General features: G+C 48.1%; 9 protein-coding genes and 6 non-coding genes across 15 annotated transcripts; 9 read left to right on the top strand and 6 right to left on the bottom strand.

Moving 5' to 3' along the window:
• Window positions 1-572: 572 nt before the first annotated feature.
• Window positions 573-2713, top strand: P170DRAFT_167479 (uncharacterized protein). Its single transcript, XM_024842606.1, has 3 exons — window positions 573-2398; window positions 2455-2484; window positions 2546-2713. The coding sequence occupies exons 1-3, from the start codon at window positions 668-670 to the stop codon at window positions 2555-2557; spliced, it is 1773 nt and encodes a 590-aa protein (XP_024704040.1). The 5' UTR covers window positions 573-667; the 3' UTR covers window positions 2558-2713.
• A 101-nt stretch (window positions 2714-2814) lies between these two features.
• P170DRAFT_357577 (subtilisin-like protein) lies at window positions 2815-3820 on the top strand (the record flags this gene model as incomplete). The annotated part of the gene is made up of 3 exons (XM_024844227.1): window positions 2815-3141; window positions 3221-3278; window positions 3381-3820. Coding segments are annotated over 3 exons (825 nt in total), but the record flags the coding sequence as incomplete, so codon positions are not given.
• A 63-nt stretch (window positions 3821-3883) lies between these two features.
• P170DRAFT_436479 (cytochrome P450) lies at window positions 3884-6035 on the bottom strand. The gene is made up of 7 exons (XM_024849165.1): window positions 5604-6035; window positions 5369-5551; window positions 4980-5314; window positions 4799-4920; window positions 4456-4742; window positions 4292-4393; window positions 3884-4239 (listed from the first exon to the last, which is right to left on the bottom strand). Exons 1-7 carry the CDS (start codon window positions 5992-5994, stop codon window positions 4049-4051), a joined length of 1611 nt encoding a protein of 536 aa, XP_024704038.1. The 5' UTR covers window positions 5995-6035; the 3' UTR covers window positions 3884-4048.
• A 388-nt stretch (window positions 6036-6423) lies between these two features.
• Window positions 6424-7075, top strand: P170DRAFT_509462 (uncharacterized protein). Its single transcript, XM_024854682.1, has 3 exons — window positions 6424-6510; window positions 6580-6826; window positions 6896-7075. The coding sequence occupies exons 2-3, from the start codon at window positions 6617-6619 to the stop codon at window positions 7034-7036; spliced, it is 351 nt and encodes a 116-aa protein (XP_024704037.1). The 5' UTR covers window positions 6424-6510; window positions 6580-6616; the 3' UTR covers window positions 7037-7075.
• Window positions 7076-8412: 1337 nt separating this feature from the next.
• Window positions 8413-9666, bottom strand: P170DRAFT_436477 (sulfite reductase). The gene has a single exon (XM_024849164.1). It carries the CDS (start codon window positions 9465-9467, stop codon window positions 8538-8540), a length of 930 nt encoding a protein of 309 aa, XP_024704036.1. The 5' UTR covers window positions 9468-9666; the 3' UTR covers window positions 8413-8537.
• A 174-nt stretch (window positions 9667-9840) lies between these two features.
• On the top strand, window positions 9841-11436 carry P170DRAFT_358870 (aspartate aminotransferase; the record flags this gene model as incomplete). Its single annotated transcript, XM_024844321.1, has 7 exons — window positions 9841-9969; window positions 10022-10063; window positions 10113-10369; window positions 10420-10565; window positions 10622-10830; window positions 10882-10964; window positions 11028-11436. The coding sequence occupies 7 exons, from the start codon at window positions 9841-9843 to the stop codon at window positions 11434-11436; spliced, it is 1275 nt and encodes a 424-aa protein (XP_024704035.1).
• An 866-nt stretch (window positions 11437-12302) lies between these two features.
• On the top strand, window positions 12303-12409 carry P170DRAFT_t114. Its single transcript has one exon. It is a non-coding gene; the product is annotated as a tRNA-Met (tRNA).
• Window positions 12410-13490: 1081 nt separating this feature from the next.
• Window positions 13491-13593, bottom strand: P170DRAFT_t94. Its single transcript has one exon. It is a non-coding gene; the product is annotated as a tRNA-Arg (tRNA).
• Window positions 13594-14172: 579 nt separating this feature from the next.
• Window positions 14173-14867, top strand: P170DRAFT_475076 (uncharacterized protein; the record flags this gene model as incomplete). Its single annotated transcript, XM_024853218.1, has 2 exons — window positions 14173-14334; window positions 14700-14867. 2 exons carry the CDS (start codon window positions 14173-14175, stop codon window positions 14865-14867), a joined length of 330 nt encoding a protein of 109 aa, XP_024704034.1.
• P170DRAFT_t93 lies at window positions 14819-14922 on the bottom strand. Its single transcript has one exon. It is a non-coding gene; the product is annotated as a tRNA-Met (tRNA).
• Window positions 14923-15374: 452 nt separating this feature from the next.
• Window positions 15375-15484, bottom strand: P170DRAFT_t92. The gene has a single exon. It is a non-coding gene; the product is annotated as a tRNA-Met (tRNA).
• A 1440-nt stretch (window positions 15485-16924) lies between these two features.
• On the top strand, window positions 16925-17028 carry P170DRAFT_t115. The gene has a single exon. It is a non-coding gene; the product is annotated as a tRNA-Met (tRNA).
• Window positions 17029-17398: 370 nt separating this feature from the next.
• On the top strand, window positions 17399-17471 carry P170DRAFT_t116. The gene has a single exon. It is a non-coding gene; the product is annotated as a tRNA-Met (tRNA).
• Window positions 17472-18643: 1172 nt separating this feature from the next.
• P170DRAFT_446572 (uncharacterized protein) lies at window positions 18644-19261 on the top strand (the record flags this gene model as incomplete). The annotated part of the gene is made up of 1 exon (XM_024850810.1): window positions 18644-19261. The coding sequence occupies one exon, from the start codon at window positions 18644-18646 to the stop codon at window positions 19259-19261; it is 618 nt and encodes a 205-aa protein (XP_024704033.1).
• A 103-nt stretch (window positions 19262-19364) lies between these two features.
• P170DRAFT_446571 (metallophosphatase domain-containing protein) lies at window positions 19365-20533 on the bottom strand (the record flags this gene model as incomplete). Its single annotated transcript, XM_024850809.1, has 2 exons — window positions 19365-20298; window positions 20526-20533. 2 exons carry the CDS (start codon window positions 20531-20533, stop codon window positions 19365-19367), a joined length of 942 nt encoding a protein of 313 aa, XP_024704032.1.
• Between the last annotated feature and the right edge of the window lie 1391 nt (window positions 20534-21924).

The raw sequence follows: 21924 nt of genomic DNA, 5'->3' as shown, positions 1-21924 counted from the left end.
TTAGCGCGTTCTAGCACGTACTTTTGCTGAAAACCCGAGGATTTGTTTGCCTTTGGACCGTTTACCCATCGTCTGGTGAGGGAGGGATAAGTTGAAGGTGCAAAGTCCATGTTGAACGCCGGCTAACTGCGACAGCAAGATTACTCCGGCGCTCTGGTAGCCATTTGTAGGAGCAGACTGACCAACAATATAGGTCCAGTCCACATGTCTTGTCATTTCCAGATCAGGTACGCCGTACATGCACGGTCCCACAAACAAGTGCTCGGTTAATCGCGAAACACGACATCATCGGATGGATGCCCACTTTTCAGCCGCTCCGGTGGGGATTTGGCTGCGGATCGGCCCCTACAAGGTCCCAGTTCCCGGGTGGTCTGGGCCATTGTTGCACAGTGACGCGCTGACGATGCAGGAGCTGAATGCAGCAGGGGTCAATCGGCGACGATTATTCGAACATTAAAGTGGGGTTTCATGCCGAAGAAAAAGCAATCATCACACTAATCCAATTCCCCTCTTTCAGTTGATTTGCGAATCGAACCTGTCCACGGAGCAGCTTCTCCGGGGACCTGTGATTGGAAGGTTGCTGGGTTTTGTCAAATGACTGGCAATCCTCCCCGGCTTTTTTCTAGCTGCTCAGGAAAGAGACCTGACTACGCCCAACGACGGAGCCATGGTGCAGATTCGTGATCCCACAAGGCTTGCCAGAGAAAGCAATTCTCAGAGTGTCAATAAGGACGATGCCCTGGAGGCTCGGCGATGGAGAGAACGGAGCGAGGAAATAGGTCGGCGGCGAGCCGATCCTGACAGGGGACCTTTGTCAATCTGGAGAGCCGATGACGATGAAGAAGAGGAAGAAGAGGAGAGCGACGCTGTATTTCAGCCACTAAGCGAAGAGGAGAAGAAGTTGAAAATTATCAGCGATAACCACGGCGAGATTTTCACCCATTTCAAAAGCAAGCCATCGTACAAGAACGGGTCTCTGGAGGACTGTTTCAGAGATGTCGATGGAAACAATGACCGGGCAGAATTTGAGGGCTTCGTCAAACAGCACCGCCCCTATTTCGACGCGGTCGGAAAGGATCAAGAAAATCTGCTTCACTATCTTGCAAAGCAAGCGAAAGGGCGTCCGTTGGTTAGATGGCTCCACGGAGAGTGGCCCCATCTTGCTTTGCAAAGAGACGCGGCCGGAAATACGCCTCTCTATTTGGCTATTACCCGACGTCAGAAGTGGTTTGTCCTCGTTATGCTCGAGTCGCAGTACTCCCTTGTTGAGACCTTAGGGATAGTTGGCGAGAATGGCAACACAGTGCATCGAATGCTGCGAGAGATGCTCCCTGTGACTGATGAATTGGCAATTGCTCTGAAAATTGCCCTAGACAATGAACCGTCAACAAACGCGAACTCGCCTTTCGGGGACGTCTTTCGCTGCAGAGACAACGAAGGTCAAGCGCCACTCCACGTGGCAGTCAGCCTTATTTCGAAGCCGACCATTCCACCCATAGAGGATATCCGAGCCCTGATGAGATTCGTCCGAAATATCGTGGAGATGGACCCATCGACCTTGCACGAACTGAACCAAGAAGGCCACACGCCACTACATCTTGCCATCAGCACAATTGGGGACGCGCAGTTCCGAATAGCGACGTCGAGAACTGCATTACTTAGTTCATGGACCTGCGAAATGATTCAGCTAAGTCCCAAAGCCTTCTTGGTGAAGACTGCCACAGATCAGAGTCCTTATCATTTGCTCGGGAGCGCGAGGGATGACAAGGCATGCGAGCCCCTGGTTGAAGAAATGAAGAGGCTGTATATAAGAGCTTTGCCGAACGAGGAACTGAAAAATCTGCTATATTCCCAATGGGACTGCGAGACAGGATCGGCAAGATTCCTATCACAAAGCGAAAAACGGGTCTACTTCGATCTTTCGACGACTCTCGAGACCAATCTCACATATGAATATTTTGAAGCACTCAGCAAGCACGTTCGGTTTGAAACAATCCTCCACCATGTCGATCTGCCGAACATGTCTGTGCAAAAAGGCGATAACTGGTTCAAAGGCGCCACTGACTTCAAAGACCGGTTTAAGGCTATTCGAGACCTGACTGGAGTAGGAAGAGCAGATTTTCCCAAGGTCTTTATGTGGTTACGGAAGAATGGCGTGCAAAAGATACTCGAGATTCATGCAATGGACTCTGCTGGAACATCCCACTGCGATGAGGCGATTGAACTTTCCATCCAGGGTTTCCAGGTGGAGGTTTTGAACTGGGAACGCGTCGACATCTCCAGCGATGTATTTTTCAACGCCGCGCCGGACGTCCGTGAGCTACACCTTTATGCCAGCGGGAATAATGAGGTCTTAAGAGGCTGGTCATCAAAGGATGGTTTACCGAGATTGAAAAAGGTGAGTTAAATGGATTTGTATGCCAGGATACGAGCGCTGATGAAACCCTGTATCAGCTTAGGAAAATAACCTTGAACGTCCGACTGGTAAGGCACTTTACACACACATATCGACACCTCACTGACCAGGATCAGGGCTCGTGTACAGAGGCCAGAATGAAGGGCAATGTAAAATTGTTCAAGGAGCGGCTATGGCAAGAGATTCCCGATATCGAGATCGTGGATGGAGCCATGGTTGTTCCTGACACTCGCTTGCCAGCCAAGAAGGTCCAGAGACCGACTGCCACTAGGTACGTACAGATTTCTAGATTATCCGGCCATTGTGCTCATGTTTGTCCTGTCATTTGCCTCATTGCCTGTTTCTATATACTTTCGGTTAGCTAATAATGCAGTAGCACCCATCGGTGGCTCAACTGTGTCGAGGAGTTTGCCAGAGAAGTTAAAACCTATCACAAGAACTTTCAGTCTCGCATGCCGAGTGTGAAAGTGGCCATTATCGACGACGGAATCAACGCCTCGCAATTTGACAATCACACATGTATAGCTGGAGGAACCTCGTTCCAATGCCATCATAATCGCCCCGACCGCCCATTGGATTACTGGGCATCAACCGGTGCCCACGGCACCGAAATGGCCAAGATGGTTCAACGAATCTGCCCGGTTGCAGAACTGTACATCATACGGCTTGGCGAGGGAACCGGGGAAAAGGGAACGCGACAGATCAAGGTTGAGACTGCTATCAAGGTAAGAGACGATTCCCTTATTCTCAGAAGAATCAAGCACGGAAGACTAATCTTATTGCGACTAATTCGCCCCTACCAAGGCCATTGAATGGGCCACCAATGCCGGCGTCAATATCATCTCCATGAGCTGGAGCATCAGTCGAAAAAGCGTCACCCAGGAGACCTATCACGACTTCGACAGCTGCGTCCGCAATGCCTACGACCAGGGCATATCCATGTTCTGCAGCGCCACCGACCAAGGCCAAACCAAGGAGGCGAGTTCCGACACCTACATGCCCGCCGTCTTCGGGGACCCGGTGAAGATCGGCGCCGCCACGCCAGAGGGCGGGAAGTGGTCCTTCACAGGGTCCCAGAAAGTTGACTTCTATCTCCCCGGCGTGGATATCCCGGTGACCGACAAGGCGGGTGTGGTGCGCTTCGAGCAGGGGAGCTCGTTCGCCACGGCGATCGCAGCAGGTCTAGCGGCCTTGCTGCAGTATTGTATTAGTGTCGCGGTGCGGGATGGAAGCGAGACCCCAGTCTTTCGCACAGATGATATGAAGCACGCTTTCCATACATTGTGCAGTACGCACCGGGAGATTCCAGAGGTGGGCGAGTTCTTCAAAGATGTGGGAAGATTGGACACGCCGTTCAAGATGCTGGAACGGTATGAGCATATAGCAGCGTCTTTGCGACTGTGAATTGCATTTGCAATCTGGCGTATCTGCCTATTTTCTGTCGCCCAATCTTTACGAAATGGAAATCTGAGCATTCCCTTACCTAATACAACTCATTAGCTAATTGACATAATATTTTCTCTCGTGGCTCAAATCTATAACTCTTGTCCTGGAGTTGTTACTAGCAGTATGTGGAAAGAAACCGAATTAAGAAGACAACCCTACGCCCTATGTCTCTGTTTGCATACTTCATTACACTTGACGCTTGCTAAATACCACCTGCAGCGGCGCAGGGGCGGCAGTGAACGCATCTAGTGTTGCATCCAAATAAGCAGGCTCGGTTTGGCCCGGTGCGAAGGACACATCGTAATGAGTTACGATGGCAGCGATGACACGACGAAGCTCCATTAGACCGAATTGCTTCCCAACGCATGAGTGTGAGCCTGATCAAGTGTGTTAGCTATTAAAAGCATGCCGGGGTATTGGGGAACCCACCAATATTAAAAGGTGTAAATGCAGCTGGGTCCTTCACGAGCTCAGGCTGGGTCGTCCATCGCTCGGGCAAAAACTCGTTGGGTCGAGCGAACATTCGCTCGTCTGGAAGATCTCTGTTAGTACTGCACATTCCCACCAGGTAAATCAGACAGAATAAAACTCACCCCTCCAGAACGTATATACTGGTATGGTGATCAACGTGTTTCCGGGAATATACGTGTCGCCGATCATCATGCCCTCGGGGGGAGTCATGCGTTGAGCGCCAGATGGCACAGCTGGGTGTAACCGGAGCGCTTCATTTATGGCAGCGTTCAGGAGACTGCAATCGGCTAGTCTGTCGTAAGATAGGTCGGGTAGGAGGGGTTCTAGTTCTTTCTGAAGCGCCTTGTATAGCGCTTGGTCCCTGACGAGGTTGAAGAACAAACCGCTCATTGTTACAGCAGTGGTATCACTGGAATATAGATTAGCTCTCTGCTTTGGCCACCGAGAAAACAGGAAGAAACTCACCTGCCGGCAACAACAACCAAGTATGCGTCGCCGAGAAGGTAATTGTAATCCACCTGGGTTTTCGGGCCCTTCTCAAATGCATCCAAGACGAAGGAAAACACGTCAGGCATATCTGGGCGATTCTATATTCCTTAGGTTAAGCCCCAACAGATTGAATCGTTCTCAGATACGAGTAACTCACCTTCACTCTCCGTTCGACGTGAGATGTAATCCACTTCCATTGTTTAACATAATCCGCATTTATGCCCGGGATTCTCTTAAAGAACGGAAGCAACCACGTCAAGTGGCTAAACAGTCCGAGCATCTTCATATCTTCATGCACTTGTTTCAGCAGATAGGCGTCCTTCCCGGAGTTGAGCATATCGAATGATTTTCCGAACGCCATGTCTCCCATAACGTCGAAACTGAGATAATTGAACCAAGTCGTCATATCCATAGTCGTTCCGAGCCTCTTGTCAATAGCAGCGAGTAGTTGATCAGTATAAAGCGTAATCCGCGGCTCGTAACACCGGAGCGCTGGGATAATTATCAGCAAAGGTCCGACAGGACACCACTGAATGTGAGGTCTACCTTCAGGCTTAAAGCCCTGATCCCAAATCCTCCTCCTCTGCGTATGAGACTTCTTATCTCTGTCCATGTGGAGGTTCATCCGCGGCTCTAGGACCGTGTACCAAATCCCTTTTCCAGCCTTGGAGCCAGCTCCATGCAGTGCCTTTACGGCCTTTGGGTCGATAATCGATAGTTCAGTCGGCGCTTTGGCAGGCATTAGTCGCGACGCAATATGAATTGCAAGGAAACAGCATACCAATGCGAACAATATCCCCGTACTGCTCGTGCAGTTTTTGTACTTCATTATATAATTGCAGCTTTTTCGCCGACAGAGCCGTCACGTAGAAGTTGGACAGGCGGGCGAGAAACGGACCGGGGAACTTCGCAAGGGGGTGATAGAACGCTCGATAAACGAGCATGCTGAGATAAATGCCCGCGACATGGCAAAGAACAATGCTAGCCAGGGGCGCAACGTTCTGACCAGCAACAAATTCCACAACCACCGCGCCCAGCAGCAGCGAAGCGTAGGAGACGAACAGCGCCGGGGCCTTCACATCCCACTCGCCATAGCGATAAACCAGGACTTGCGCACTGACGCCGCTGATCCCGCCCAGGGCCAGCAGCTTGTGCGACGTCTCAAGCAGCATGGCTGGACGATAAAATGCGCAGGGGCTGGAGGAAAACGTTGGCGAAGTTCTGCTCCCCGGCGTGGGCGGAAGCGCTAACATAAGTACCCTGGAAATCATTTCTAAGCCCTATGCCCAATTAGGGCGAGCGATTACAAAACGAAGGTCGCGTTGTCTGACAGCGCATCTAGATTGGGGCTGGCACACATGCGTGACGTCAGAATGCAAGGGTTCCATTCCTTCCCCTCTTCGCGTTACCGGAGGAACCGTCTGACAGGGGTGCATTGGCCCCAAATCGCTAAGACGTGATCTTACGGGCCGGATATCGTGGGGGCCAATCTGCCAGAGATAAATGGCCTGATCCTTTGCTTTTGGTATGGGACAGATAGGTTTATGCTGAATCCTTACTCCATTGTAGGATTTATGGTTTTCATTAAATTGTGGAGGTACTTTGATACTTTGATGCAAGTATGAACTATACCGGAAATGGTACATATCCGTGAATGGCTTCAATCTGTATCTGAAAGAACGAGGAAGGTGCCTTCGAAAGTCTTCTGAACCCTATAACCTATAAAATTGCTGATAATTCGGAACATGCGTTCACAGTCTCATTCAATTCTACGTTCCCTAAACCCCCTCCATCATGACCACTAGGATGAATCACAAGTTTACCTACCCTGAGCTGAACTATGATGCTCCAGTCAACTTTCAACCCTGCACTAAACTAACCATCTTTTTCCACAAGCCGGATGACCTATCTCCCGGCCAATTTTCCGACCACTGGGCCCATTTTCACGCCGATATCCTTCTAGCGATGCCTTTGTTCCGAAAACTGGGCTTGCGTTACAGCCAAGTACGTGTGACCCACCCAATCTGCATGGGGCCAAAAAGTGGATCAAATCCTAATCTAAAATTGGCATAGTACCATCAAAGCCCCGAAATGAAGGCACGGTTCAAGAGCACGGGCCTGGAGGGAATCAATCTCCTTGAACATGACGGATATGCCGAGCTTTGGTTCAGAACTTGGATGACTGGGTTACTTTTTCGTAAAGCCGGGAGTTAATTGATGCATTTGGCGACTGCGCTAACCTCATGAAGCTGCCTTGTTCAATCATGGTGGGATCGGAGAATCTCGTTTGGGGAGAGACAACCAGAACCATTGGTGGAAGGGACGGGCTGCTTAATGAATAGGAGTTGGGTACTGTAAAGCCATCTGATTCCCGGCCCATGATTTTAATAGGCTACAGATTACCAAGAAGCACTAAGTGCATTAAAAAGGGGCGATTATAGGCTGGTCCGTAGCACTGGAGTAGTCCAAGTGAGTACTCCTTACTCCGGAGTATATATGGATTGTACCAGTGACTATTAATAGAATATCGAAGAGCTACTTACCATCATAACGGCAAACCTATTTAAAAATTTGCCATGCACTACAGTGGATACGGTTCATAGGTGACACAAGATGCAGGAATGTCGATCATCAAGGTCATTCGCTACATGTGGTGGGGAAATAAAAGCTCACCCTTGCTTAGCCTTTTTTTTTCTTTTTTCAAGGGTCAGCATGTTGTAGAGATAGATTTTGCAGCTATATGCCCTATGGCCTTAATAAGGAATATGCCATTATGCAAGTCTATGGAATCATTTGAAGCAAATGTGCATAAATAGATACATAAACTGCTCCTACTCCCATGCTTTCATAAAGCCTTTCCTGACTTTCTTGGTTTGATCCTCTTATTATGCCTTTCGAAGACCCGACCAAGATGGCGTTAGCCTCGAAGCATTACACGCATCGATCTACCACAAAATGGAAGCTTCCGGTCAAGGAGATTTCCCTATCTTTCTCGACGCCAGAGACGTTGCACAGGCTGACATGCTAGCCTATGGGGATGCCATCTGCGGGGACCAACAAGCTATTGACATCATACTGTAAAGCAATTTTCGCTTTACTGCGCACCTATCACCTACCCCTGCCAATTTGGTCCATGTTTTTTAGTCAAGGACCGTCCCCATAGCTAGTCAACACACAAGTTCTTCCTTCTACTCTATTGACTCCTACGATTGGTAGCTGGGATTCACGAGGGATCGTCCACGTAGGCAGCGGTGTGTTGTTGTTGGAACGTCCTGCCTCGCGATCCTTGCTCCGATCTCACTGTGAGAACGCTGGTCCCTTTTACAATACGAGCCCATTTCCCCTCTTTAGATAACCGTCTTCCACATGGAAGAATAGAAGACCCACAAGCACTTGATATTGACTCTAGCAAGGCTGTCCTGAAACTAAACTTGTCTTCTAGAAACCTCAAAGAGACTTCGCTTGACTCTATAAAGTCAATCCTAGAGGTGGAAAAGTATCATCAGGGTATAAAAGCTTGAGTTTTCATTATGTAGAAGGCTTTCAGATAAAAGGCAATTTAAATTGAATGGAATAGAGCTAAAACTTCAGCTGTGTGTAACTTGATTGAGAATAATCATCGTTTATGTCGTCAAATTATGTTCGTTATAGCGCTGGGCGCTCGCATACACTGCCCAACCGTGAATATGGCTAGATCCACTCCATTAGAGCACTCTTAGGTCTTGTCGTCGCCAGTATTCTCAGTTGAACGACCCGATTCCACCCGAATTGGCACCGTTGGCACATGGTTTCGACTTCCCACCAGCGCTTGTCGCAGCCCTCGTCTATCCGTTGCTCGTGCCTGAATGTAACAATCTCCGGCTTGGGGGACAAACACACGAAAGCTGAACAATTGCCACTCAAACTGCTTCCGACGTGTTACACTCGCCTCACACCAAGTGTCTTCTTGGTCCAGCCTGATTTCCACTCTCACAATCTCGTCTGCTCCCCAAGCACGTCCCCAGCCCTCGACATAACCAGGACAATCAAATACTTCCTGCGGTTTCGGCCGCACAATAATCGAGTTGGGCTGCACCTTCCATACAGGCCTTTTCCGCACTCCCTCCACATCTACCGGATCAAGCTCGTTATAAAAGACGGTAGTGAACGCACCCCCTGCTCTTGTCTCCCGCACAGACAGCCGAGACAGCCACTTGGTGGAATTCGTCCCAAACCATCCCGGCACGACGAGTCTTACCGGCCCTCCGCGCTTCTTGCTCAGCGGCTGGCCGTTCATCGCATACGCCACCAGAACCTCCGGGGCCAGGGCCTTTTCCATCGGCAGATCCTTCTGATACCGATCCGCCGAGACCCCGCCAAACGTCCCCGAGTCCAGCCCGTCGGACCAAACGAACAGCCCTCGCCCGGGATGTGGCCGAGCAATGGACAGGAGATACCGCAGCGGAACACCGGTCCATTTCACGTTGCCGATTCTCCAGACATTCTTGGTCGGAGGGACCAGTGGACTGCCGTAGCACTCGTGGAAAGAAGTGACTGACTCGGCTGGCATCTGTCGGAGTTGCTCGAGGTTGAGGGAGAAAGGACGCTCCACGAGCCCGTTTATCACGAGGTGCCAGCGACTCGTGTCCACCACCGCTGCCCCCATGTGGATTGTTTGGAAGAGATCAACGTCGGCCGTCACGTCCTCGTACAGTTCATGGGGCCGTGGCGGTGGACGTATGAAGAAGCCTTTGGGTTGAATGTCAACCAGGGCTTTGCGCTCTGAGTCCGGGATGTCATCTTCAGGAGCTATGAAGTGGACAGGGGGTGGGCTAACATCTGCCATCTTTTGTCGAAGAATTCACTGTGAAATGTTCGAGAAGATGGACAGAAAAGTTGAGGGCAGTTCAGTTGCATTACCGCCGTTGCCGCAACACCCGAGCCGGGCGCCTTCCAGCAACATTCAACGCCCCACCGTCGATCATCGACAAAGAAAAAGGCCTGGCCATGCATGTTTTTCCTCCATCGGATTGTGCAACATGGAGGCCATTTCAGCACGAGGCAGAGATTTTGCAGCTCAGAATCCAACCTTTCTTTCAGTCTTGAGCGATTCGTGGGACTCGCAATCCAATCCCAATGGAATCGTCAATCTGGGCCTGGCGGAAAATGTAAGCATGCAATACACACTTTCGGTTTGGATGCGCCATTGATGTTGCCTAGACCCTCATGCACGGGGAGATGCAGGAATTTATGAACTCCAAGGTACTCCGTCTCTCGCCTACTCAATTACTTCATCCTAAATGACCTGTAGGTCCAAATCGACGCACATGCATTGACATACGGCGACGGATTCAGCGGCTCGCATCGGCTCAAAGAAGCTTGCTGCCAGTTCCTAAATCGTCATTTTTCTCCCTGGACTGTGCTCAGTCCCTCCAATCTAGTCGTTACATCTGGTGTGAGCAATGCACTCGAGTGCTGCGCTTGGGCGTTGGCCGACCGTGGGGACTATATTCTCGTCGGGCGGCCATACTTCAATGCGTTCAAGACGACCTTTGGAACACGGCCTGGGTAGGGAATGACACGGTAATCTCACTATTCAGACGGACTGATGCTTGCAGGGTTGAATTACTCGAGGTCGCATTCGCAACGACGGATCCATTCAGCTTAGCCGCAGTCAAGGAATATGAGAGAGCGTACGTGGAGGCCATAAGCCAGGGTCTCTGCGTTAAAGCGCTTCTGTTATGCTCGCCACACAATCCTCTGGGTAAGTTGGGTGGCTTACTCACATAGCAGTTGAAGTTTTATTGAGATCTTTCCTAGGTCGCTGCTACCCTGAAGAAGTCCTTAAAGAGTATATGAAGTTCTGCGCGAGAAACGGACTCCATTTAATCTCTGATGAAATCTATGCCCTGTCAACCTGGGAAAACCCTCGCCTTCCAGAAGCACCAGGTTTCAAATCGATATTGTCCCTGAATGTCAGGGGGTTGATGGATCCGAGTATGTTGCACGTTGTTTGGGGGTTAAGTAAAGTAAAAGACACTCGTTTAAATTGACCTGAAATAGCTCTGACTGCTCCCTAGGACTTCGGTGCCACAGGTCTACGAGTTGGTTGTTTAATTAGTCCATCCAACAGGCTGACACTGGACGCAGCAGAAGGCGTTTCGTAAGACCTGGTCCTTTGGCTAATGATCCTCGAGCGAGGCACTGACCTATCATTCTCATCTAGTTTGTATAATTTCCCCTCCAGCGTCGCCGACCAAATAGCCGCATCTCTCTTACTTGATCACGAATTCACCGAACAATATATCACAACCAGTCGGCGTCGGTTATCAACAAGCTACGATCTCGTAACCACCTTCCTCCGCACCCACGACATTCCCTACATCGAATGCAATGCTGCCTTCTTCGTCTGGATAAACCTGGGAGCAAAGACGGAAGGCCGAGGCATTACAGACACCGAAATCACGGCCCAACTCCGACAGGAAAAGGTATACATCGCAGCCGGCAAGGCTTACGCTGCTGAAGAAGCAGGGTGGTTTCGTCTGGTATTCGCGCACCCTCAACACGTGCTGCAGGAAGGTCTAGAAAGAATGCTTCGGGCAATCGACTCCATGGCCAATCCGTCATTACTCTAATCTCTCCGCATCCCTTCCTCTGTCAAACCCTTCGAGGTCACGACGGACCAGTACCTATCCCAGCACCCCGACATCACAGGTATCGTCGGAGTAGCGATCATCATCCACAACAACCGAGTCCTGCTCCTACAACGGGCCTCGGACGACGACCCTCCGGGTCTCTGGGAGGTTCCCGGAGGCGGAGCCAGTGGGGACTAGACCCCGGTATAATGCGCTGTGCGAGAACTCAGGGAGGAGACAGGTCTCGCGGCATCAGCTGTTTTGGATATGATTGGGGACTTCGAGTGGACTGAGCGAGAACCAAAAAGGTGGAAGATCTTCATGTTCTTGGTGCAGATAGACTGCCGTCACAATGGCCCTGAAGTCTAGATTAGCCAGCATGAGCACCAGTCATATCTGTACAAGAGGACTTATGCGACGGGGTTCCTTTGCGTTGGATCTTGTCCAACCAAAAGAGGGCGATACTTGCAGCTTTTGAAGAATCACTGCTATTCTAGGCCACTAAGTACTAAGTAATAGCAGGCGAAGCCGTATGATATTTTTGTATACTGTGTTTTATTGTACTCAATAGGGGATTACCCACTATTTTGTTTTTGACTGACAGTTAGGTAAAACTAGAGAGAAATGGAACCAGGATTGCAGGCGTAGGCGGATGGTCAGTTCTAACACTCCACTGAATGCTGTATCCCGTGGCGATTATCGGCTCTTTGATGGAGTTGATTGGCTTGTTGAAACTCCAGGAATCAATTTGGGTCGTGGAATATGTACTTGCAGCAAATGCAGACCAAGGATTTTCTCAGACCAAACTGGTGATCAAACGGGACTATAGATATAGTGCACAACTGTGAGCCCTCCCAACATCCAATGTCTCCATGGTCTAGTTGGTGTTATGACGGCGGTCTCATATTCAATATGACAGTCCTCCCAAGGACTGGATATCCGCAGGTCACGAGTTCGATCCTCGTTGGAGGCATTTTTTTTTCTTTTTCCTTTATAAGAAACCAGATCTTATACATGAACTCCGTAGGAGAAATCCTTTTTTTTTTTTTCGGCTTTGTTTTCAAGTTCATAGTGCACAGTGCGAGTCAGACCCCTCCCGTCTCATCGAAAACAATGACATCTTTACCCCAATTGGATTCGCCCTCTGTACTGGGGTAGAATTGACAGCATTTGTACAAATGGAGATTGTCCAATTTCTTTTCTTGGAAGGGTTTAATCTCAATTTCATCTCTATCTTTCTGCTCTGGCATTTATTTCTACCTACTTCTGCATTGCTGGCTTCAATTGAGTACCGACCGGGGCATTTTAACTTTTAGGTCCGTTATCACTCGAGATGTCTCCCTCGACAGGCCTCAGCTGCATGCATTTCTAGCAGTCCGGCAATCTTTCCTTTGGTTGTGATTAATGTTGAAATAGGCCTTGTGGTCGGCTTTTGCCTGGCTGGTATAGGTATTGCCTAGATCTCGCTGATCACAATTTCAACACCTCCATGGTATAATGTAAGAGGCCCGCACCTAGATTATTGCTCCAGGTCCTCTACGTTGGTCTGTTTCTGCTGTCCCAATATTGGTGAATATGGTTCAGCCACCCGAGAAGCCGGGTGCAAAAGGGTGTGGCCGGACGTAGCTCTTGTTGTATAGGTTGATAAGCCCTTGAACTTATCTACGGAGAAGAACATTCACGCCCGACCAACTCGTCTTTCGACTAGGTCTAGTTGAAGAGAGGATGCTGTACTTCCCGGCTGATGTGATTGCAGGTGGAACTGATATATTCATATAGTTTGGTAATTGCCAAAAGACCGATTATGTATGTACCTAAACCAAATAATGTGTGTGTTCTGGGGAATTGATTTTGAAGACATTGTCTCTCCTTCGATCATTCCAGTAATTAAATTGAAGCGACCTAAAATTGTCTATTGCTTCCCTTTTCTTGTAAAAAGAAGTGAAAAGCCAGCAGCACAAGCAGGTGGTATTTAGTAGTAGGTAGTATAGCCAACCAGCCAAATGATTTGTGTGGTGTGGGCCCAGGGTGTGAGGAGAAAAAACAAAAAGAAATGACTGAGACGGGGCTCGAACCCGCAGCCTTTGGTAGTTAACCCCAGAACCTTGGAAGGAACCGGAACCGAAAACCAACGCGCTACCATTGCGCCACCCAGCCATTGTTGAAGAAAGACCGTAAGATCAGATCTTATCAATGACCCTGCTTATAGCCTGCCGGCCATTATATCAGACAAAGTGTCGCAATGAAGTATATTTCGAATTGAAAGGGATTGCTGCCAACAGACAAATTCAATGCGCAAAGCAGCAGTAGTTTGGCTTTTCTACTAAAGTGCTGAGCAAAGCAGCTGCCCTCGTGCTGTTCAATCGAATCCCGGGGTATCCGAAGTGGATATATTGCCTGGTTGCCGAGCAGAAATTCGCTGAAATCGAGGCCGAAAACAAGAAGCTTCTCGCAGCGTACAGCAGGGTTCCAGTCCACAAGTTCACGCAGCCTTCAGGACCCCGACACCAACAAGACTTGTATCATTATGCAATACCTCCGGGGTGATACTCTTCAGAAACCTTGCCCTCGCTTAACACAGTTGAAGGAGCTACGATATGCTTTGATCGACGATGCGATCTCGAAGCTCCGGAGTATACCGCCACCGGATTAACTCGAGATGTTGCACCGTCAGCCCTATCTTGACTGTGTGTTTTGGTCTGAAGCTCTGAATCATAAGATATCAAGCCAGTTGACATGGATCTTGCCATCATCAAGAACCTTCGCCTGACAGAGTCAACCCAGTACGTTCGACTGTTGCGGGATATCGTTCACCGGACTCTCGTCAACCACCGCACTGGTTTCACCCACGGTGACCTGCAGCTGAAGAATATCACGGGGCTGAAAGGCTCGGAGATTGTAACGGATGCCTTAGTTTTAGGGGTATCCTGAGTTCTGGGGTTACTGAAACACTACAATCACCCGTGGGTTCAAACCCAACTGGCTTGAAATCGTGCCAGGTATTCCGACCAATACCCGGTAGAATTCCTCATAGTGCTGGTGGTGTATTCTTCTTTGTTTATCGGGTGGGAGGACAGTGAGAACTGGGGGCGTTATAACGGTTGCAGGACTGGGAGCTTGAGTATATATTTGAGCGGGCTCGGGTATATCCTGGTGAGTTACGTTATCCCCTTTGCAGTCTACCAACCAGCGACTATCGAGGATGTTTAGTTAGTGCAAGGTACACTATCAGCTGTTCAAACAAATGCTAAACAAAACGGCAGATGGATATCTCGAACGACGGCATACATTGGATGTTGTACCCAGCAAGATTTGAGGAGCCAACACTTCTCATGTCCACCACTCCCGGTGAGGGAGGCAAAAAGCAAAAAGCAAAAAAGAATGCCTCCAACGAGGATCGAACTCGTGACCTGCGGATATCCAACCTTTGAGAAGGCTGTCAGGAATATGAGACCGCCGTCATAACACCAACTAGACCATGGAGACAACTGGTTGAAAGCAAGCACCAGAATATTGCTATACAGGCCAAGGTGAAACGCCCACTGCTTCCAAACATGATAGAGGCATCCAATCAATCATACCGACTATTAGCCTTCCAAGGTGCTGTGTGCTGCCGCAAAGTCGAGAATGGCAATTTGCAATTTGTGACTTCTTGCTAATAAGTGAAAGGGGTTGAGAATTGGACTTCGAGGGATTGAGGGAACGATATTATTATTCTGACCTCTACGAAGTACTACTACGCCGGACATGCCATAAAAGCACGACTCCACCAGTTCATGGCTGGTAGAGACTGACTGAGTCGGGTGCGGTTCCACATTTCTCAAAGAGGTTTAGTCAACATGTTGCCCGCGGATTTCGCGATCTTTTCCATATCCCCACTCCACACTCACAGAATCCGCATGAGCGCAGAGCACCAGAACAAAAAACAAAAAAGGAAATGCCTCCAACGAGGATCGAACTCGTGACCTGCGGATATCCAATTCTTTTGAAGAACTGTCATATGTAGAATATGAGACCGCCGTCATAACACCAACTAGACCATGGAGACATTGGATGAGAATCAACCGTCAAAGTTTGGTTATATTAGGATGGAAGGATGCGGGTAGTAATATCACTCAAAGAGAAGTTCGTAGAAAGTGTGTTTACTTTCTTAGGGATTGAGTCGGTTGGAAATTGGCCGTCTGAGTGCCTACTATGGTTTCATGTGAGCTGGAAGGTTGTTGGACATAGTTATCGTTGAGGATTCTGCGAACTAAACCCTGGCGATTGGGTAATGAATAGTATTTGATGGCCATGGATATAAAAATATGTTGACTAGAGACCATGGAAAGCTTCGGTTTCGCAAATGAATGGGACAAGAAAGCACAGATCCTGTCCAGGTCCAAGAGGTTTATACGGCGATGAAATTGTCTCTCTCGAGAGAACAGACAATCCGTCATCTTATTGAACTTTTCCGTCCCGTGTAGCTGGAGGAGACAAAATGTCATGGAAATTGCCTGACGATTTATTTAAACCGACCATTCCTGAACCTACGCGTAAGTATATGTTGCCAGAGCCAGGACTACCGGGCGCGCATACAATACACTAAAGAGCACAACAATCACAAAGAGATCTACCTTCGCTTCATCCTGCTAGGCCTCGTATTACGATACAATATCGCCACTCCAGTATCATCGAAATATCCCGCCCAATCCTCCCCATCGTTCCCAGAGTCAGCGAACCAAAACCGTCCGTTCTCCAGAACTCAAAGGCACCTCTATCGTCCTGACCAACCCCATCCTCCCCAGCACGACCGACAAATTCAAAACAATCTGACCCCGCCGTAACAGCCATAATATTGCAATGTCCAGCCTCTTGGATCGTGGCTGCGCATCCGCGTGTTACTGTTACTAAACGGACAATTCATGCGGCTGGACGCCGACTTGGCCGGCGCCGGCATCATCTGTTCTTGCTGGTCGAGTGCGTGCCTATCCTTTGGTGTAAATTCGGCTGTAAGTTGGTTAATTACTAGCTGTGTATACACTTCCTCATAAAATAGCAGGCATCCCGACTCTTAGGCCCTAATTGAACTCGAACTGTTATGGTTCAGAGGAACAAGACGGGGGAGCAGCTAGTCTCTTGTATCATTTCGAACGGTGTGATACTTCGGCCACTTTGGGGGCCATTGCATGGTTTTGCCTTCATTATGGCTGGCACTAGTCCTATGGTTGTCGTATGTATGTCTATGCGAGAAACGATTTATATTTCCGGCAGGGTAACGAAGGGACTTTTTTTGGGGTCAACAGCGTTGGATGTGTGGATGGCATGGCCAAATACTCTTAGCCAAAAGAGAAAGGAAACCGAAAATTTAGATGATTCATCTGAATTAATTTCTTTTGTTGAGAAACAAACTACGTTGCCATAATTAGGGCCATGACCACCCGTGCGATTGCCTTCATCACAATATCCGAGTATTATAGTCAATCTTTCGGCCCTGTCCTTCAACCGAGTCTCCATGGTCTAGTTGGTGTTATGACGGCGGTCTCATATTCCTGACAGCCTTCCCAAAGGTTGGATATCCGCAGGTCACGAGTTCGATCCTCGTTGGAGGCAGGTCTTTCTTTTTGCTTTTTGCTTTTTTACCCCCACACACTCGTTTATCACATACAGCACTAACTGTACATCCCACCAATGTCCCTCCTGGCCATGGGATGAAATAAACCCTTTGTTTTGTCCATTCTGCAATACTAGAGTAGCACCCTGTGTTGCTGCCCCTGCCGCCCTCTTTCTCATGTCTGTCTGTCTGTAAATGCTTTTCTCAGCCGGTCTTCCGCATCTGATCCTACTTGACTAGCTGTCTTTATTCAGACCTCAGATGCCCACAAGTAGCTCGCCAATAGTGGGGTTCGTAAAAGTTGGACTTAACTAGTTATACGCCCAAGCCTACTCACCACGTTTAGGCTAAAATCCCCTCTATCCAATCAGCATGTTAGCTCATGAGGAAGAGCGCCGGGCTCATAACCCGGAGGCCCCTGGATCGAAACCAGGACATGCTATGTCCTAATTCTTTTTGTTTTGTGTTTTGCTTCTTCACTTGGCCACTGCAATTGTGGGACTTTCAAGGCGTATGGATACAAGATTCTGCTTCCATTCCGCTTGTTCCCAATTATGGCCTTGAGTGGCGCTTTTCTGATTTTTAAGCTGTATGCGATGAAGAAGACCTTTTGGAATATCCTGAAGATTGATAGATAGGGTCTTCGTGGTGGTTGGTTAGAAAAACTAGAGTAAAGAAAAGTAATTAGACAGCAAGTGATCATGGAAGAGACGAGTGAATGATCAAAGTTAAAAAGCCAGCCAAAAAGCCCCCCTAGGTGAGTGTCTCGGCACCGAGCGCGTTCCCTTTTTGAACTAATAATTGTAGAGTTAGGAAATGGTAGAAGATGATGAGAAAGGGGCTTTTAACAGTATGCTATGGTCTTAACCTGATATGATTCAAGGCAGTTTTGATTTATCTCTATTTGCACTTGGAGTAAGTACCCTTGACGACATGAGAAATGGTCGAATAATCGAATGCTTCATTTCTCAATTCAGTTTAGATTGATCTTGAGACGGGTTTCAAAATAATGAGATCGGCTCTTTATATAGATGATGCAAAACGCCTCTGAGGAGAAAATGATTTGTGTCTCTTTACACTTTTGTTTGCGGCTATGCCGAGGCGTCTAGTAGAGCGACTATCTGCCAAACTTTGTGTTTGAAGATGCAAACTTCTGATATAAAAACATAGAAAGAAATAACATAGCCTAAAGTTTCATTTTAATCATTCAAAAAGTAAATGATACATGGCGGTATGGCGATGCAGATGCAGAATGTAGTGACCAGCCTATGTATGCCAAATGAAGAAGGTGCAATGGAGTCGGATAGCACAACCGCTGCTATGTCAATTGAACCTGAAGAAGAGTTATTTGGGAAATATCATGTAAAGCAAATACCAAAGCCATAAAACTCCTATGCGTAAAGGTGAGTGCCCAAAATGGAAAGTTTATAGTAATCAAACTAATTCCGATGAGTATAGCTAGACCTGTCTGCCATTGCTTTTTTTGGAATAAATACTTTTAAACTCAATGTAAGGATATTGTTACTTCAAAACATGAATATATTATTCACGAGTCTATTCTTAATAGATTATATCTATATATAGCCCACCGCGCGTTTACTGGCCATACCAGACATGCCAAAGCCCGTCCCTATCCCCATACCACTCCGAAAAGCACTTATCGAGTGCTTCAGAGCCGCCGTCCGCCTGGTGCGACCAGAGCTTCGTCGCGAGTTGATACTCGTGGGTGGGCTGGCGAGCATCGCCCACTCGTCGGATTACTACACCGAGGACCTAGATGTCGTGGCGCCCGTCGATGTTATTGCCGACATCTGGAATGAGGTGATAAATGGCGCCCCTAACTTCGCCATGGAGCCCGACCATACTATTTCTTTCGATGCCAGCCAAGGGTTCCGCGTCCATATGGACCTCCTAGAAATGGGGAATAGCGCCATCGACCGCGTCGTGAAGGCCGAACCCTTCGAAGAAGGGTCAGTTGCGTCCGTAGCGGACTTGTTTAGGTTGCGGGCCATGTCGATCGTCGATCGTAGAAAAGATGGGGAAGATGTAGATTTTAGATGGTTGTTGTCGAAAATGGCTATGTTGGGCCAGATTCTACCAGAACTGGAGGAGGAGGAGATGGACTGCATCATCGAAGCCGGGGGGGATTTACTGGGGAAGGCTGATCGCCTGGCCTTACTGGCCATATTGAGCGAGCGCGATGCGCTGAACGTTTACAATAGATTAAGATAATTGTTTCTGAGTGATGAATAAACGCCCGTTCATGTCCTTCAAAGTACGTACAGGATATAAGCTGTCGACAAAGTGATCGACATAATGAATGAAAAATAACAGATCACCGTCTATCACTCTGTAACAGGTCAAGGTCAACAATCCATGCTGGCTGCATAGGAAAGTCTTCAGACCCTTCAATAGCAGCATTCACAAAAAGTGTATGGGCACCCGGCTGTAGGGGAGTGGCATCACCGGTACAGTGGCTTGTCTGGTGGCATGACTGGAATTTCCCGGCCTGCTTGACATTGGAAAGCTTCTGGATCACGACCGACTTCCCATTATCAATGTCGGTCAAATGCGATGGTTTTTCACTCAATTTACTCCGCCATCCGACCAGCTTCGCTCCCCAACCCCCATGAATATGGCCGAAACAATGCATGCGAGGTCTGGCTCGTGCGACCGCCTCGAAAAGCTCCGTAGAGCCTGCTCGCTGACCCGTGTGTGTATAGTCGAAAATACCCCGAGGTGGGCCATGTGTAATCGCAATATCAACGCCCTGCTCAATAGCAAAATCATGACCCTGTCGGGGAGAATACTGAAATCCCCAGAAGCTGTCCTCTAGGGAGGGAGTGTACGGACTGGCATAAACAGTCAACGAAGCGCCATTTTCGAGGGTAAAGCGATGGATACCTTCTCGCAGGAAATGAATACCAAATTTCTGTGCCTCCGTGAAGAGGTCCTCGACCTGGCCGTGGTAGCCGTATTCTTGTTGGATCTCTAGGGGATCCACGGACTGAAGGCGCCATGCTTCGTTGATTTTGTCCTGAAATATGGGGATGTCCAGGGTAAAGTCGTGATTTCCCGCGATGACCAGTTTAAGAGGGGCTTGTAGTTGTTTGAGGAGGGTGATGGCGGCCTTGAATTCGTCGAGCTTGGAGCCGTTGGTTAGGTCGCCGCAGTGGATGGCAACGTCAGCTGGTTCATGGGGGAGGTTCTCGCGACCATGGGTGTCCGATACGACAAGAAATCGAGTTTTGATTGTGGGTTCGGATAGACTGTCCATGATTATTTCTTTGGACGGAAATTTCGACTAATCTTGTGGGTGGTTGGGAGAGAGTAACGGAGGGAAGGTAGTTGGATGAAGCTGGAAAATGGTGAGTAGAAGTTGGGAGAAGAGTGGGGGAAATACCTTCAGGGTGACACATCGAAAAACTTTGGAATTTGGTCAGATATGCGTAAGATTTTGCAAATCAGTTGTAGGTACAATATTGTCCGCACATACGTCGACATGCGGTCATGGGCCGGAAGGTTGAAGTTTCCTCCTTAAGAGCCACGACAAATACATGTTTTCTATGGCGAATAGAATCTTTAGGTAGATAATAGATCTAATAGATCACCTTAAGAGATACCGTTACTATTCAATTACTTACACATATAAAGTCAAACCCTCGCGGAAGTATTCTTCCTGATTTATCTTGGATTCTTCAACTACTATGTATCTATAGAGGGAGAGATATAAGCTGCGTTATGTACCTCCAATACATTAACACCCTCACCCAATTTGAAGACAGTAACAACATTTTTTGTTTTTTTAATTCGAACATGAATACTCAGGTTGCCGGAAAACATGAATATCTTTTAGAGGCTTCCTCCATATCATTTGAAAAGTAATAGACCTTTTAAAGTGCCTAGATAGTCGTTCTATATAGAAGTATTATCATCTTGGAATAGGGAGATTGTCTGAGTGGTGGTATATTAGTGTGATACTGCAGATAGACGGCCTAGGGACTATGCCCGAATATAGTCTTCGTATAGGCAACGTGAATTATAACTGGAGTCTGGTTAACAGAATGGCCTGAATGTAAATGGGATTTGGCTATCGTAATTTTCCAAATCGTCCGAATGTAGTAGGTTTGTATGAATATGGAGAAGTAGGCTTAATGGACCCTCGTGACAGGCGGGCTTGGAAAACTAGACCAATGAGGTAGGCACCTCTACTTTAACTCCACTTCGGCTTCTTTGCCTATCCATCTACTTCATCCGTCTAGAGTGCAGACCGAAGAAAGTACTCAATGATACACATCAACCGACAGCTGTCAGCTTTGGAGTTCTCCATTTTGTCATTTTGCCTATAATTTTACTTCGATTATAATTCATAGAAATAACTGAGCCTGGTGTATGAGTATCTGCTATCTTCAACAGCTACTTAAACTTAACATTAAACTAGCTCCAATCCTCTCTAAGGACCCTTAGGCCCATGATGTATACTACTTTGCAGACAGAATGCACAAGACCATCCAAAGGAATCCTAAAAGAGTAATTCATACTTCTAAAATATTTGTTCTGCATTGAGTTAGTCTATCTCCAATGGTATTGGCTACTATACCTGGTTTCTTGAAACATATGCTAGATGTCGAAGGCGCAGATGTAAAGAGGGTGTTATGCGCCGGCTGTTAGATAGAAGGTCTTTCAAGAAACACACACCGAGAATTGTGAAGGGAAAGTGGAAGGCTGTTCATGAGTAATGTCGTATAATACCTATCAATCGAGCGATATCGTACAGCGAGATAGCACCGATGAAATGTATCTTATCCGGAAAGCCTCATGATGTACTCAACCGAGAAAATCCGTGCCTCTGAGCCGAATTCAGCTTGAGAAGTCTTGTGGCTCACAACTTTTGG

This window comes from Aspergillus steynii, assembly GCF_002849105.1.
Source record: "Aspergillus steynii IBT 23096 chromosome Unknown P170scaffold_4, whole genome shotgun sequence".
Classification (NCBI taxonomy): Eukaryota; Fungi; Ascomycota; class Eurotiomycetes; order Eurotiales; family Aspergillaceae; genus Aspergillus; species Aspergillus steynii.
The sequence above is the reverse complement of the archived record's forward strand: the minus strand, read 5'-3'. Positions and strand labels throughout refer to the sequence as shown.

Bases quoted from the DNA above. Each gene is read 5' to 3' on its own strand.
- P170DRAFT_436479 (XM_024849165.1), bottom strand. From the start codon at position 5,994: ATGCTGCTTGAGACGTCGCACAAGCTGCTGGCCCTGGGCGGGATCAGC. The intron at 5,315-5,368 runs GTAGACCTCACA...TAATTATCCCAG, and splicing joins TCAGGGCTTTAAGCCTGAAG to CGCTCCGGTGTTACGAGCCG. The intron at 4,240-4,291 runs GTGGGTTCCCCA...ACACTTGATCAG, and splicing joins ATTTACACCTTTTAATATTG to GCTCACACTCATGCGTTGGG.
- P170DRAFT_167479 (XM_024842606.1), top strand. From the start codon at position 668: ATGGTGCAGATTCGTGATCCCACAAGGCTTGCCAGAGAAAGCAATTCT. The intron at 2,399-2,454 runs GTGAGTTAAATG...ACCCTGTATCAG, and splicing joins GTTTACCGAGATTGAAAAAG to CTTAGGAAAATAACCTTGAA.
- P170DRAFT_509462 (XM_024854682.1), top strand. From the start codon at position 6,617: ATGACCACTAGGATGAATCACAAGTTTACCTACCCTGAGCTGAACTAT. The intron at 6,827-6,895 runs GTACGTGTGACC...AAATTGGCATAG, and splicing joins TGGGCTTGCGTTACAGCCAA to TACCATCAAAGCCCCGAAAT.
- P170DRAFT_436477 (XM_024849164.1), bottom strand. From the start codon at position 9,467: ATGGGGGCAGCGGTGGTGGACACGAGTCGCTGGCACCTCGTGATAAAC.